The sequence below is a fragment of the Mytilus trossulus genome, chromosome 14 (assembly GCF_036588685.1).
Source record: "Mytilus trossulus isolate FHL-02 chromosome 14, PNRI_Mtr1.1.1.hap1, whole genome shotgun sequence".
NCBI classification, from domain to species: Eukaryota; Metazoa; Mollusca; class Bivalvia; order Mytilida; family Mytilidae; genus Mytilus; species Mytilus trossulus.
The window spans coordinates 46,417,139-46,432,196 of NC_086386.1; the positions used below are offsets into that span (position 1 = coordinate 46,417,139).

Sequence of the window (15,058 nt, forward strand, 5' to 3'; positions counted from 1 at the left end):
TTGTTCGCAGTTTCCTCGTTATATATTTTGACCATGATTTTTATGTAATTCTGAAGATTTGCTTCGTTTTTATTTTCTTATCTAAACCCTTTTTTTAAAAATTGCAATATATAATTGTGTTTGAACCGTCATATTTAAGTATGATTACACTATGGTTTTTTAACCCACAAACAAGAACATTGCCCATCTATAAACGTACCTGGAATGTTGTTTTAGTAAGCTTTTCGTTAGAGTACATTGGGTTGTGTTGTCTGATGTTCATTAATTCAAAACTCCAAGTAAAATTGGACATATTTTCATTCTCCAACTGTATATATTATAAGCCAATTACCATTTTACTTATTAGTAACTATTGTAAACAGCTTTTTGATAACAAGTCTTGTTTGCTTTGTGTCTCGTTGATATTTTGAGAGCATTGTATTGCTTGGTTGCTATCTCGTTATAAATTGGATAACATGTATTGTATTTTTATACATGTATTAGATATAATTTGTATTGTTCCACTAAAGTTTGGATAATTAAAATTCGTTTGTTTTCAGTCTTGTTCATGTTTTTCGGTAACTTGAATTGTTTAGTTGCTGTCGCATGAATTTATGATTTAGATTAAGTAATTATCAGGTTGACTTCATATTGATAATTGTCAAATATCAGCTGTGAGTCACGATAACAAGCATCAACATCTTAGACAGTTTCATGAAGAGCTGAGCAGTGAAATAGACAATGGGAATATATAGATATTGGTTGATGTCTTGTAGATAATTTTGATAACTTTTGTAGCTTGGTTGCTGTCTCGTTGATATATTTGTCTTAATATTGTTTCAGATAACTTGTATTGCTTATTTACCCTCTCATTGATGTTTTAATACTACCATTGGTTGATTGTCTTTTCTTTGAAATTTAAATCTTGTAGTTTTGAGACTTGTCTCATTGATGTCTTTAATAACTTTTTTTATTTGGTTGCAGTCTCATTGATGTTTTAGTAAAAAAATCAACGGTACCAATTTTGTTGCACCAGATGCGCATTTTGACAAATTATGTCTCTTCAGTGATGCTCGTGGCCAAAATATTTGAAGTCCAAAGCTTATATAAAAGATGTGTCATGTATTGTTTGGTTGTTATCTCAATTATGTTTCAACTTGAGTGTTTGACTGCTGTGTCATTGATGTTTTAAATAACTAGTGTGGTTTGGTAGCTGTCTTATTAGTGTTTTGCATTACTTATATTGTTAAGTTGCTGTCTCATTGATAATTTGGACAACTTTTATAGTTTGGTATCTGTCTCTCTCATGGATATTTTTGTCAAAATACGTCTCAAATAAATTGTTTTGTATATTTTTTGTCTCATTGATGTTGGTATAGCTTATATGGTTTGTTTGTCTTTTCTATGATTTTTAGAACTTGTTTAGTTTGAAGACTTTTCTCATTGATGTCTTGAGTAACTTGTATTGTTTTGTTGCTGCCACAATTATGTTTTGTTTGGTTGCTGCCACATTGATGTTTAGAAAATTTTATTGTTTAGTTGCTGCCACATTTAAGTTTAAGGTATCTTGTATAATTTGGTTACAGTATCATAGACTTTTTGGCTATCTTGTGCGTCTCTGATTTTTTTGGATTACTTTTATTGGTTGTTTGCGATCTCATTGTTGATATTGATAATTTGTTTGAATTGTTTGATTGCTGTCTCATAGTTTTTTTGGATGGCTTTCATTGTTATTTCATTTAGGTTTTGGGTAACTTTCATGGTTTTATTTCGTTCTCATTGATGTTTTGATTAACTTGTGTGGATAGGTAGCTGTCTCAATCGTGTTTTGCATTACTTATATTGTTTGGTTGCTGTCTAAATGATGTTTTGGAATACAAAAATAAGAAATGATGAGATAGCCAATAGAAAAACTCTGCACCAGAGACCAAAGACGTTGAAGTTGACTACGGTTCACCACACAACCTTCAACAATGAACAAAACCCATATCATATAGTAAGCTAACAAAGCCAGGAATACCTAAGAGAAACAAAGGCCAGATTTATATACAAAATAATAAAGGAAAAACAAATATGGTTAACAGCAACAAAAGCCAAAAAATGATTTCAGACTCCTGCATGACTTGGTAAAGGCAAAGAGTATGTGTAGGGGTATCAATAAACATTATATTGTTTTGGTTAGCCGTCTTATTGATATTTTGAAATTGTATTGCTAGATTGTGGTCTCATTGATGTTTTTTGATAACTTGCATAGTTAAGCTGCTGTCTTTTTAATATTTTGGATAACTGGTATTGTTTGGTTGTTGTCTCATTGATGCTTTGGATAACTCTATTTCTGTTGTTGTTTTGTTGAAGTTTTAGGTTATCTTTCCATTGTTAAGTCCTGAATATGAAAGAAATATTTGCCACTGGAACAAGAGCAAACAATAAACATCTTGACTCATAATTTCTAAATATTAGAACTTCTATTTTTTGGCATTGATAACCCAAGATCAATTTTACTTTTGAATATTTATTTACACATCATAGCACTGATCATAATTTATCAATAAATTAGTTATTTTACAATAATACTGTACAAAACTTCACACAGATAACTTCCATGTTACCATAACAACATAACAAACAGAATAGAAAGAAAGATTAAGTGGAAAAAACAGAAAGAAAAATTCATCTTACTAGAAGTATTGCACACCACACGTATTGTCTCTTGCAATTAGTTTTCAACATTTAAGCACTAGAACTCTCCATTGTACAAATGCCTCTTTTACACTTAATCATGATTACACAATTGTCTCTTCACACTTAATCATGATTGTACAATTGTATCTCTCATGCTTAATCATAATCAAGATTGTCATTTACATATATCATTTACCCTGTTAACACACAAAATTGCCCTATTTCATTCATACTGAGTAAACATTGTATAATACCCGTAAAATTCAATATAAAATACATGCAGTTACTCATATAAAAAGTTCAAGTGTCATATCACAAATGAGTATTATAAATTAATGTCTTAACAGTGTATTTTCTGAACACATAATGTATATTGCACTGTTCTCTATAAGGTGGCAAGAGTGTGGATCTCGGATGTATCTTTCTGATGGAAACTCTGGCTGAAACGACGTAATTTCTTGGCTACTGCACGTTTGTTGTGTAGGTGAACCTCAGGTGACTGAATGGTGAAGAGCTTTTTCTTGGAGACTGGGTCACTATGAGTTGATGATGGTCTACGTAGTGGAGTAGATGTGATATTCTCAGCACTCTTTGGTTTGTTGCGTCGGAAACGGAACAACTTCCAGATAGGTACAATGCTTTTTGGTTTCTTGAAGACTTGTTCCTCTTTTGATGACTTAGACTTATAAGAGGATGGTGGTGCTGGTGGACCGAGTGGTTCTGGCTCGCTGACTGGGCTAGCTCTAGATGAGTAAGGCGAGTTGTTAGGAGCGAAGACACCAGTACTACTGAGACTGTTAGGACTGTCTGTGAGTAATGAATCACACATTGCCTGGGTGTTGCGAGTATCGTTGCTGGTTGGTGGACTGGTGTTGCTGTTGCTTCCACTAGAACTAGACTTGCCAGGGATGGCTGGACGATCACCTAATGATGATGAATGAGTACTGGCTGAGGAGTTGGGAACACTCTGTACGTTGTCATTCTCAGATAACATAACGCTGACCATGTCTGGCATAGATGCACGACGGGCTTCAATGGAACTACCACTAGACTTGGTGTTTCCATTGAGGTCGGTTCTGGTACTTGTACGTGGCAGAGTTCTGGCCTTGTTGTAGAAGGTAACATCATCATACAGACTGTCGCTGATTACATCTTGTCGTCGTGTTGTAGAGGCAATCATGGACATGGATTCGTTGTTACAATTTGACTCTGCAAGACTTGTTCCACAACTGGATGGCAGGACCTTCTTTGGTGGAAGTGGTGGTTTACAAGACACCCTGTTGATATTGCGGTAGTAGGACTCTTCTAGAGGAACATCATCAGAACTCTCTTTGATGGACCAGCAGTAGACGCTTTCCATGTCATCAGAGTAAACAGAGTTTGGTCGACAAGATGATGAAGTTGGATCTTCTATCATGGTGGAGGATGCTCTTGGTATGGAACTACTACGATGCTTACTGCTACCGCTGCTGTGTGAAGATGGTGAGAAGTCTTCAATCATGGTAGATGATGCCTGAGGTATAGAGATGCTACGACGGCTGCCTGAGGAAGATGAAGTACGGTTACGTTGAGCTCTGCTGATACGCTTGCTCCTGTGACGACGTGGTGATGATGTTGAAGAATTAGAGCTGGTAGAGCGTGTAGCGGAACGAGATGGCTGACCAAAACCTGGTGGTATGTACTCTTGTTCACAGCCAACAACTTCTCTGGTGAAGATCTCTTCTGTAGCTGAGGCAGTCATGTTGTTTAGGTTGGCAACAGGAGTGTTGGTGAGTCTGGCTGTCAAGTTGTCGATCTTACTCTGGCGATCTATCGTGAAGTCACCGTAGTAGTGAAGTCTGGACAGAAGCTCTTCTTGACGATCATCGATGTCTGGAACGCACTGGTTGTCATCTGAGGAGTCTGACCCTGTTGACCTTGGGTAGCCACTGGAACCGTTGCTAGCGTTACTAATGTCTGATGATGATGGCTCTGGTTGGTCAATGTTTGGTACCAAGTTGGAAGGTGACACTGGCTTAGGTGATGGAATATAGTTACTGTTGTTGTCAATGATTAGCGTCATGGCTGAGTCATCATAGATGCTGTCACTACTGAGTGAGTTGATGGATACAAGAGGTCCCTGGAGCATCTTTTGGAGAAGTACATCTTCGTCACAGGAAGTGGTATCTAGACAAGTAATGTGGCTCCTGGTTGGTGTGTTACGTTGTAAGAATGATGGTGTTGATGGGTTGCCCAACAGATGTCTGTTGACTGGGTACTCAGTAGGTTCTAAACCAACATCAGCTATAAGTGAGTTGAATTTCTGGTTGATGTCATCAATGTCAGTCTGCAAGGCATTCTCTTGGCGTTTAATGGCTAACTGTAATAAAGAAGAAAATATTAAATAAAGTCATTCTATTTTTTTGATAGAAGGTTTTCATACATTTAAATAAAATGAGTTATTTCCCTTTGATTAATAGGAAGGGCACTTTGCATATACATTTCTAATTGATTTTACTAATCAAAACATTTTTGGAGTTATGAACCTAAAATAAAAAGCATTTTTTCATATTGATGTGAACAATTGCATTGTCTTCATTGTCTTTTTTTTTTTTAAATTTCTGTTAAAGATATATATCTTCCTTTATGTAAATGAAGTAATTCAGATATATATCATGAGATTTTTTTTAAAGCTGTATGAGTAATCTCCCTTTGCCCATGTAACCTCTTTCTCATAATATTTTAAATTGGGACTGTTTCATAGGCAGCTACTCAATATATTTCCATAGATAACTTAGTAAATGAACAAATTAGTGTTTTTTTTAATCGTCTTGAAGAATTCTAATATTTTGAAACATTGTTGAAGTCCATATATTGCCCGTAATTGCATACTTTCTTTCATTTGAACATTGGTGGGTACTTGTCTTATAAGCAATCATACCACATCTCCTTATCTTAATATTGTAATGAAAATTCTCAAAATAACATTACATTGTTTTATGTATACAGTAAAACCTCAAAGTTCTGTTGTTGATAAAAGTGCTCCATTATTTTAGTGGTTTTGATTCAATGTTAAAATTATGTCCCCTTAATTATGCAAATGATTGACAATAATTTGCACAGAATCTTTATACTTTTAAATATAAGGGAAAAGTGTTTTCTTTGCTTAAACAAAATGTACGGTCAAATATTAATTTGGTAGAGCATATAAGCTTTTCATTTGTGATAGAAAATATAAAATATGAGTGTAAAATCATATATCATTTTAAAATCATTGAGCAAAATTCGTAAGATGAAGTGATACAAAGTCAAAACAAACTTTTCTTACATCTTGACTATGAAATGTGTGTTGAAATTAACCAAAATTCGAGGAAACTCAACTTGTATGTCACAAAAAGGGAAGACCAATTCAGATTTTTTATTTTACGGAACATTCATAGACACTGATCTTAAGCTATTAGCTCCAAAAGATTGACTTTAACCTTTTTGAAATAAAAGCTGTTATAAACATTTCGCCAAATGGTGACCATATATTAAGGTTTTACTGTGCACAACAATTCCATTTTTATAAGAATATGAATATATAAAATTCTTACCATATCAGCTTGCAGCATGAGGTACATCTCTTCGTGGTCAAGATGGTCAGAAACGTCGGACTCCATGCCTGTTTCCATCCAGTCTGAAATTAAAAATATACAGAACATAAATAATCAGATAAAAGAATGTGATGTCTTCTGAAAGAATAAAAATAAAGCATTGATAACTGGTACCCAAATTTACATAAAGTGATTGGTACCAGTTGTCACTAGGTTTAGTACTAAATTACAAGTCTTCAAAACCAGACCAGTTATAAATTTTCTATGATTTACACAAGGCAGAATGATCAAACTTCTTCAAAGTCACAAATTTGAATTTCTGAAAACCTGCTTTATTTCATCTCTATGTTTGTAATTTATTAGAGTAAACAATTTACACATCAATGTTTACAGTATACATTACTTGATTTTGTATTCAATAAATTATGGTATCTATTGAAAGAAAACTAGAAGTCAGCACACTGAAGTCTTATTCATAACATTGTAACATTATATTGGCCTTATGTACTTATTTACATTAAATGCTACAATAGCTGTCAATTTTCCCATGAATATTTTTTCATCTTGAAAAGAAAAATTACTGGTTTTATTCAACATTAATAGTTATGGTCAAATTTTAATACACACCATAAACTTGAGCATATAAATTTATAGGTTTAAAGTTATCCAGGTCTTTAGAAAATAAAAGATTTACGATTTTCTTTTTTTTCAAGAAATATGTATATTTATACCCATGAGTTTTTCATAATAAAAATGAATATCAAAATTTACATACCAAAATAGTTAACTAATCTAGGAGAAGATCCTAGAGAATCACTAGAGTAATCGTAGAGATACATATTCCTGTGCACTATTGTCATAAGTTCTAAGTAATAAGATTCCGATAAATACCCAGTAAGTTTATATACTACAAAAAGTTTTGACAACAATTTTAACCCCATCTGCTGTTCACAAGATCAACAGCTTGTATCAGTAACACCTTAAACTCTGAGGTTCATACCTTACAATCACTCTAGTACATTTTGTAAGTGTTTCCCATTAAGTTAACCTTACACTTTTGATCATTTTTTTAATTGACCACACTTATCATACAATCACAAGTGAACCTCTAATCCTATTAGGCGTGATATGGTCCATTAGGGTACCACACCAAAACCTTTCACCCTCTTTTTTAGTTAACAGTAAAGGTGTTTGCACAGTAATTGACAATATGCTAATGAGAGAAATACATTTCAATAGCAGGTGTTTGACTTCATTTGAATATTGTAGGTTTCGACTTTAAAAAAATGGTGTCTAGCCCCCAAGGACTTTTTTCTTAAAGTCTTTTTGTACCTTTTCCATTGAGAGTAGATATATTTACATAACAGTGTTTTGTATTTGTATAATGCAACAAAAGAGGATAAGTGGAATTAGACCGGGTTGTCACAATTCTTTGTATTTTGTGGTAACTTTTCATTAAAAGGTGTCATCAATTTTAAAACATTTTTCCTGTCTTTTGTCCCAATGCCCTGCCCAAAAATTGTAAAAATATGGCCCACTTACAAATGTTGCTTTAATCTTAAATTGAATAAACAGTCTTTAGACCAAAACTCCTTTTTTGGCTAAACAGATGTTATATAAATATTCATTTAAAATAACATTTACATTTCTTTACAAATATTATGCAAGAAAGTCAAAATTTAAAATTTTTACAAGTTTTCAATCTGTTAACATTTCAACCTTTTACGTTTTAACTGATAACTAATAAATTAGTTTTTACACTCCATTAAACTAAAGCTAAATTCATGAATGAAAATAATCCAGGTCAATTTGTTGTGGAATTTTGTCTGACGGTTGACTTCTAATTTAAATTTTAAATAAGCTACTAATTTGCATTGTAATCCCACTATAGTATTAGATGCTCAAAGCTAGGAGCACTTCCCGTGGCATGACAGTAAAAAATATTCATCGCTATGTATGGGACAGATGTCCAAAGCTGGTGCATCTTTTCAGCATATTTTAAGGGTAATTGAAATTCTGAATGAATTTTTGACAATCCCATAGATAACCAAACTTTCTGACACTACAGAAATGAAATGCACACTGCATGCAAGAAATTGATCTAAATTTTAAACAGACAATCCACACTTTTGCAGACATAAATATTTGCATGTTAATACAATTTTAAACTTGATGAAAAAAATATTATACATTCACCCCAAAAAAAGTATAAGAGTACAATTTTAGGGCACACTTTTGCACTAATTGAAAGTTTTCCCAATAAAAAATATATTTCCTTCAAATAAGAAATTGCTTTTAAAATGATTCTTATATTCATAAAATAAATACCTGTTTTAACAGACTTCCAGTAAAGCATGTTGATAATATTAATTTCAAATCAAGGAATAAGAAGTGTGCCCTTTGAAAACTTTCTCAGGTATGAAAGTTTCACAGGTGTGCACAGGTAAAAGATGTTAATTTCTTCCCTTTCATCTCTAATTAGTTTATTAAATATTTATCTTTTTCCAAACTCAGGGACTACTGATTCCACTGATAGAGTAATACACAGGTATTACTTTTAACAGCCCCCTGCTAACCACTTGCCTTTTAAGTCTGTTTATTTTACGAATATACAGTTAGCTACTGATTGCTACTAATAAATTATGTTTGACTAGGGTTTCTTAACTAACCACTATATGAAATAGTGTTTTCAATTCAGTTTATTTTTTTTTAATGGTCAATTTGCTTTAAAATAATTTTAACTGAAAATTAATAAATTTTATTTAAAAAATTTTGTTTCTGAAAATATTAAATACTCATTCACTTAAAAAAAAAATTTCAAATACCTTGATTTTCCAGAAACAGAGGATCAAAGACATAGCTGAGACTATGTCTGTCAAATAACTGATCTAGTAACATGGTTCCTTAAGATACTGTTTACAAACTAACTATGGAAGCAGGACAAGACATGTCTTTATATAAAGTGGATCCACTTAAAAAGCTCTTAAAGTTGATAGATAGAGGACTGTTAAAAAAGCACAGTTTAATTCCAAATCAAAACAAAAACGTAGATAAAAATCTATTCTTTATTGATTGTAATCCATTCCAGGTGTTGAAAAACAACAGTTTTCAATTGTTTACCCATTATTGTGTTTATTCCGTAATTGGAACTTACCTAGCCATTAAAACATTTCTTGTTGATCTTTCGTTAAAAAGGACAAAACATCAATACCACTATCAATCAATATCCTATCCACTTCAATTAAAGAGATAAAAAGGTTGTAAACATTCGTATTTACATCTGAATGCAAAGTAAACGCTTTAAATCCTATTAAATAGAATTGATCCAAAGTTCAATAATCCTGGTCCATTTAGGAAAGAAAGCTTCATGTTTGTTACAGACAAAAGAGGATTTTATGATACATGAATAATAAGTGTTGACAGTCTTCCATGATTAATAATTTCTGAAACAATTTTGTGAGATCAAGTCCATACTGATTACCACACTTTTCTAATTAGACCATAACGAATGAATGTATTACATTATTTCAAAGTGTATCCAGACCTCTGATAAGAACAAAAGAAATTTATGTATCTATAAAATCTATTAATATTTCATGAATATTCAATGGTGAGAAAATCTGGGAAGTTAATTACATACAGTTGATATTAATTAACATACATATGAAATATGCCAATCAATTTTATAAGTAAGGGAGATAACTGGCCTTAGAACCAGGAAATAGTCCAGACTTGAAACATGTAAATAAGGGAGATAACTACTAGGAAATTGTCCAGACTTGTAAAACCTTTGTAGTTTTGGATTTGCTATCAAAATTAATTGTTAAGATATTGTAATCTTTCGAATATGTTCCAAGTTGCTTAAGATTACCCTTAGATGAAAATACAAATTGCCCAGATTTTAACACCGAAATCATGAAAATCCCATTATCTTAACGTTTCTGATGATTAAAGATTTAAGCTTAATAAAAAGCTTTTTTTAAAGAGATAATCACCAGATTTACTTAATAAAAATGATAAATCCTTTCATATCAGATATTCTAAGTATTATTTCTTGTCAATAACTGAAGAGACAATTATTTTCAAATTGAATTGTCTGGGATTTTTATACTTTTTAGTTTTTTTCGTGTCCTGTTTGATAGAATTTACTTTGGTCAGTGGGGTGTAAGATTAGCTAAAAATTGAGGTCATAAAACTGGACAAAAGCAATTACAATTTTCTAAATTTAAAGATAGTTGTGTGTTGTGACAATAAAACCATTGAAAACATTTTTATGACTTAATAAAAATGTTCAAATTATTTGATTTAAAAGTTTTACTTCTTTTATTCCTTATCGAAATCATTTCAATAATTGAATAAATACAAGAGTGGACGTTGTCTGTTTTTACAGATGTCCATGGTCATAGAAATTTGAAAACAAAATATCCCTGCTCAAATATATTGTATTGACACTTTTTTCAAGTAGAATAAAAAACATGTTGGAATTTCACCCTTTTAGGCAGGAAGTTAAATAAAGAAGAATAGAGCCAATATAAAATAAGGAAATGTGGTTGGATAGAAAATGAGACAAGTTTATGTATTGCACCCCAACCCCTCTGGTTTTATCCTTGGTCATTTAAGTCTTCACCCAAATTCCATACAACTGTTTACATTGTAATATTTTGAGATATAAAGATCTTCATCAACAAGATACATGTAATCTTGTTCATACCAAATATTATGAGAAAATTGCAATATAAGAGAGTACTTTAATCCAGTCATATTAATCAGAATGGTCCAAATCAAACAAACATTAAAATCAGTTGTGATCAATTCTAATGTTCAATAGTGACATTGACATTATTGAACGTGTGAAATACTTGGGTTACTGTGAAAATGAGGCATGTCCTGGGAAAAAGGGGAGGTCAACATTTTTACTTTACAATAAATTACAATTTTTGTTATTACTTACTAGTCAATATTAATAGTGATCAAATATCAATCTGATATCAAAAGCAGTCAAAAGCATTATCTTACATTCGCCTATTTACTTTTTGACTGTCAGAAGTCTCGTCAAAATTAAAAAAATATGAGAGCTTGATTGGATACTTCTGAATAAACAGAAGATAAACCCTGCTGATTTCATGTTCAATTCTTATAAATTATACTCACAAATAAAAAATAAATTTCATTTTAAAATATAATCCTTACTTATTATCAGTAAAAATCTCTCATTCTAAGTATATGTCATCGGTAAAAATATAAGACAAAACCTACCCAACCTTTTGAGAGACAAGAAACCATAGTATTGTACAATGCGCTTGTATAATTTTCTTCATGACAATAAAGCAAAAAACTTTCTTCATCTAAGAAGACTGAACACTCTTCTTCGTCACAATAAAATAAAAGCCAATTCTTCACACGACTAAAACAGCCTTCCTCTTCAATTGCGGGTAACATTTTCAATCACAATGAACTTTAATTCATGGTTGTCATTCTATTTATATAAGCTAGTATTTTTACTCATTGGAGAAGTAATTTTGAGAAAAAAATATCCCAGTCAATTATCAGTAAAGTGACAAGCTTTTTAACACCCATTTACATTGTAACAATGTTAATTAACTTTTAAAATACATGTATATTTTCATAAATCAATGAACTAATTGGCAAACAAAAGTAAATTGATATACTAAATATACCCCAAGGTTGAAAACAATTGAATTAAATCAAATAAATTGCAATTTTCCAGTTGTTTTACTCATAAACATGCTATAATTACCGATGATTGACATTTTTAATATTTCTTGTCATATTATTGCATGTTTATGTTTTTTTCCTTTCTTGTAAACATCAATATTATCTATCAACAACAACTATTATAATTTGTCTACATATCTATAAATTACCTACTTAAATCTAATCCATCAAAAACATAATAGCCAATCTTTGGAAATTATCTCCCTTTTTTCTTAAGAACTGATTTATCAAGTGACTTATCTAAATGCAAGTTTGACTACATTAAATTATAACATTTTCAATTTTTAGCTAACATCACATGTCAAATTTCGAATGTCATGTATTTGACATTGAAGAAATAGCTCTCTTCCCAAGCTGAGAAATTTTTATATTGAAACATCCCAATTAAGTTTCTTTTGATTAATCAACTAAAAATGACATTTTTTTTATAGAAATATGATAGTTGTAAAAGCTTGAAGACTAATGAGGATAAAGTTATAATCTGTCAATTTTTGTAAATATTTTGACCAATGACACTTTTGTTAACCAATCTTTTATCAAAACAATAAGATTATTACCCCTATTTTATGACAGGACTAAGACAAGGCAAGCAGATTTATACCTTGTTTTACAAGTATAAACACAAAGATTTTTATCTCCAAACAAAAGAAAACAATTTAACATGTTTACTTATTTTTGATTTTTATGAGAATATATTTTATTGTGTTTCACGGTCAAATTGAATAAGACATAAATAACCAAAGGCTTGTTAAAGAATGTTTTATGCCAAATTTACCTAAAAAAATTCCAACTTAAGGATGTTCGCTACTCATTATTTTGACACCGTTTGCGCACCGTAGTTGAGAACGAATGCCGTAATATATTTTTAATTTTTTATAAATTTAAAACAATGTATTTGACTCAAAGTTATCAAATATTATATCTTACCTTATTTTTAGTGAAATTTTGATTTTAAACCAATTTTAAATGTCAAATTAATCCAGAATATACGACAATAATATTTACGCGGTATTTCGCCTATTTCCGGCATTGTTTACATTGACACCAGACGACATCAGAAGACCCGTCAACAGATCGTTTACCAGTATATTTGAACATTTTTTAACCATTTTACATCAAACTTTTATATCTTATTTACTTTTAATATACATCGATGCTATTTTTATAAGATCATTATTCAATGGGGAGGTTTAGACACGGATTTTTGTCTTGTAAACAAAAACAGAAAATTGCGTCAATTAGGAAGGGTCAGAACATCAGACAAACGGCTCGAACAGTATTACTAGATCATGCATATACAACTTCATATCCATCGTCTTCATATAAACAACCAGACCTGTCAAATTTTATAAATGAGGAAGTCATAGATGAAAACAATGTTAACATAACATCAGACGACAGCTGGAGAAATGGAAGAAGGGTCGTAGAACTTGGGGTATTGGCAGATCATCTCGCTGCGTGCAAACAATGCGGTCTTCCACTCTCTTTACAAAACTGTTTAAACATAACAACATGTGGCCTGGCTGCTGTCTTGAAAGTTTTATGTGTCAACCAAAGTTGTAAAAACATCAATGCCATACCAACAGGAAAACAGCACAACAGAATATGGGATGTAAATACAAAGTTAGCAACAGGTAAATGTAATCATCTCATCCCAGTGGCGGATCCAGATTTTTTCATAGATGGGGGCCCACTGACTGACATAAGAGGGGGCCCACTCCAGTCATGCTTCAGTATTTCCCTATATAAGCAACCAAATTTTTTCCCTAAAGCCGCCTCTGCATTCATTCAAAGATGTCTTACTTTATAAGTTAAATAACAAACAAGTCTATAAATTGATAATAAGGCTGAAAGAAAAAATATGTGGTTTTCTTGTTCACCTGTAGCAATAATGTACATGCATGTGCAATCCTCTATTTTTTATCTCTCAAATACATGTATGTGTATTAAACATATAATATATTATGGATATTTTACACTAAGCATGTAGTGGCTGTTAAACTTCATATCTGATATCTCATCCTAATTTTCTCAATCATGTTTTTTTTTTCCTTAAAAATACTTTGTTTTAATTGAAACATTTCACCTAATAAATGTGCATTTCTAATTTGATCCTATCTTTTACAATTATACATTTCTATTTTAAGTAAATTCAATGCAGTAACCCCCAGTTTTCAACATACATTTTTCAGAAATTTTAACTCACCATTAAATTGTTCAGACTCTTGTTGTCCACACATAATAACCTCTTACTAATGATCCCAAAATGATCATAAGAACGCAATGTTTGATCCCATATCAAATCATAATGTCAAAATCATAATTTCCACATCAAAACTGTTACAAACATATGCAAACACTTGTATCACTTCACTTTGTTACAGAATTTTTACTCTCACATCAAAAACGATATTGACATTGTTATGGTCTTTCGAAATCTTTAATGAGTGTAGTGGTCACTCAGCACACTGACCAGTGGTGTGTGTCTTATCTGCCAAGTCTGTAGAGTAGAAATCCTCAAAGTAAACTCCCCAGACAGTTCAATTATGTTTAGAATGTTATCAATTTATGCAAGTATTCCTTATTAATTCCATATTTTGATATCACATTAAATCAGTAGCCGTTTTTTGTTTACATGTAAACAAAATATGATATAGTTTTCAAATAAAGAAGACCATGTATGCTATTAGTTTCTAATCACAATAAATAGAAGGGCATCTTGACACATGCCACTCAGAGGTAACTGAGGGATTAAGAAATTTTGTTCACCTTTAAATTGTATTGCCGTCAATTTTACCTTATAATCAAAATCTCTATTTCTAAATCTATACTTCTTTTTATTTATAAAACTTTATTTAATTAACTAAAAATAAATTATTTTCAGTATTTTCCCCCATAGTGACCCCTTATTGATCCAATTACAACAAAGTGGTGTCAATTTTTGTGTGTAAATTGATTTATGCTGACCATTGATTGATGACCACCTGGAGATTTTGACCAATGGTTTTACTGATCAATAAAGACAAATTATTAGAGAAGAAAATCTACCTTAAAAAAATTAATTTGGAATTAGCTTCTTCACTTTT

At 31.4% G+C, this 15,058-nt stretch overlaps 1 protein-coding gene across 7 annotated transcripts in view; it reads right to left on the reverse strand.

Moving 5' to 3' along the window:
• Positions 1–2,477: 2,477 nt before the first annotated feature.
• Positions 2,478–15,058, reverse strand: part of LOC134697319 (uncharacterized) — a 35,913-nt gene continuing 23,332 nt past the window's right edge. For 3 of the 7 annotated variants that reach the window (XM_063559515.1, XM_063559517.1, XM_063559518.1), the window contains 2 exons: positions 6,237–6,319; positions 2,478–5,020 (listed from right to left, as the gene is read on the reverse strand). In XM_063559515.1, the coding sequence (XP_063415585.1) occupies positions 3,047–5,020; positions 6,237–6,319 (2,057 nt within the window). In that variant the 3' untranslated portion in view covers positions 2,478–3,046. Of the gene's footprint in view, positions 5,021–6,236; positions 6,320–7,011; positions 7,227–8,564; positions 8,608–9,061; positions 9,194–14,178; positions 14,693–15,058 lie in introns of those variants that run through there. The other 4 variants (XM_063559519.1, XM_063559516.1, XM_063559520.1 and 1 more) reach the window with 4 other exon arrangements.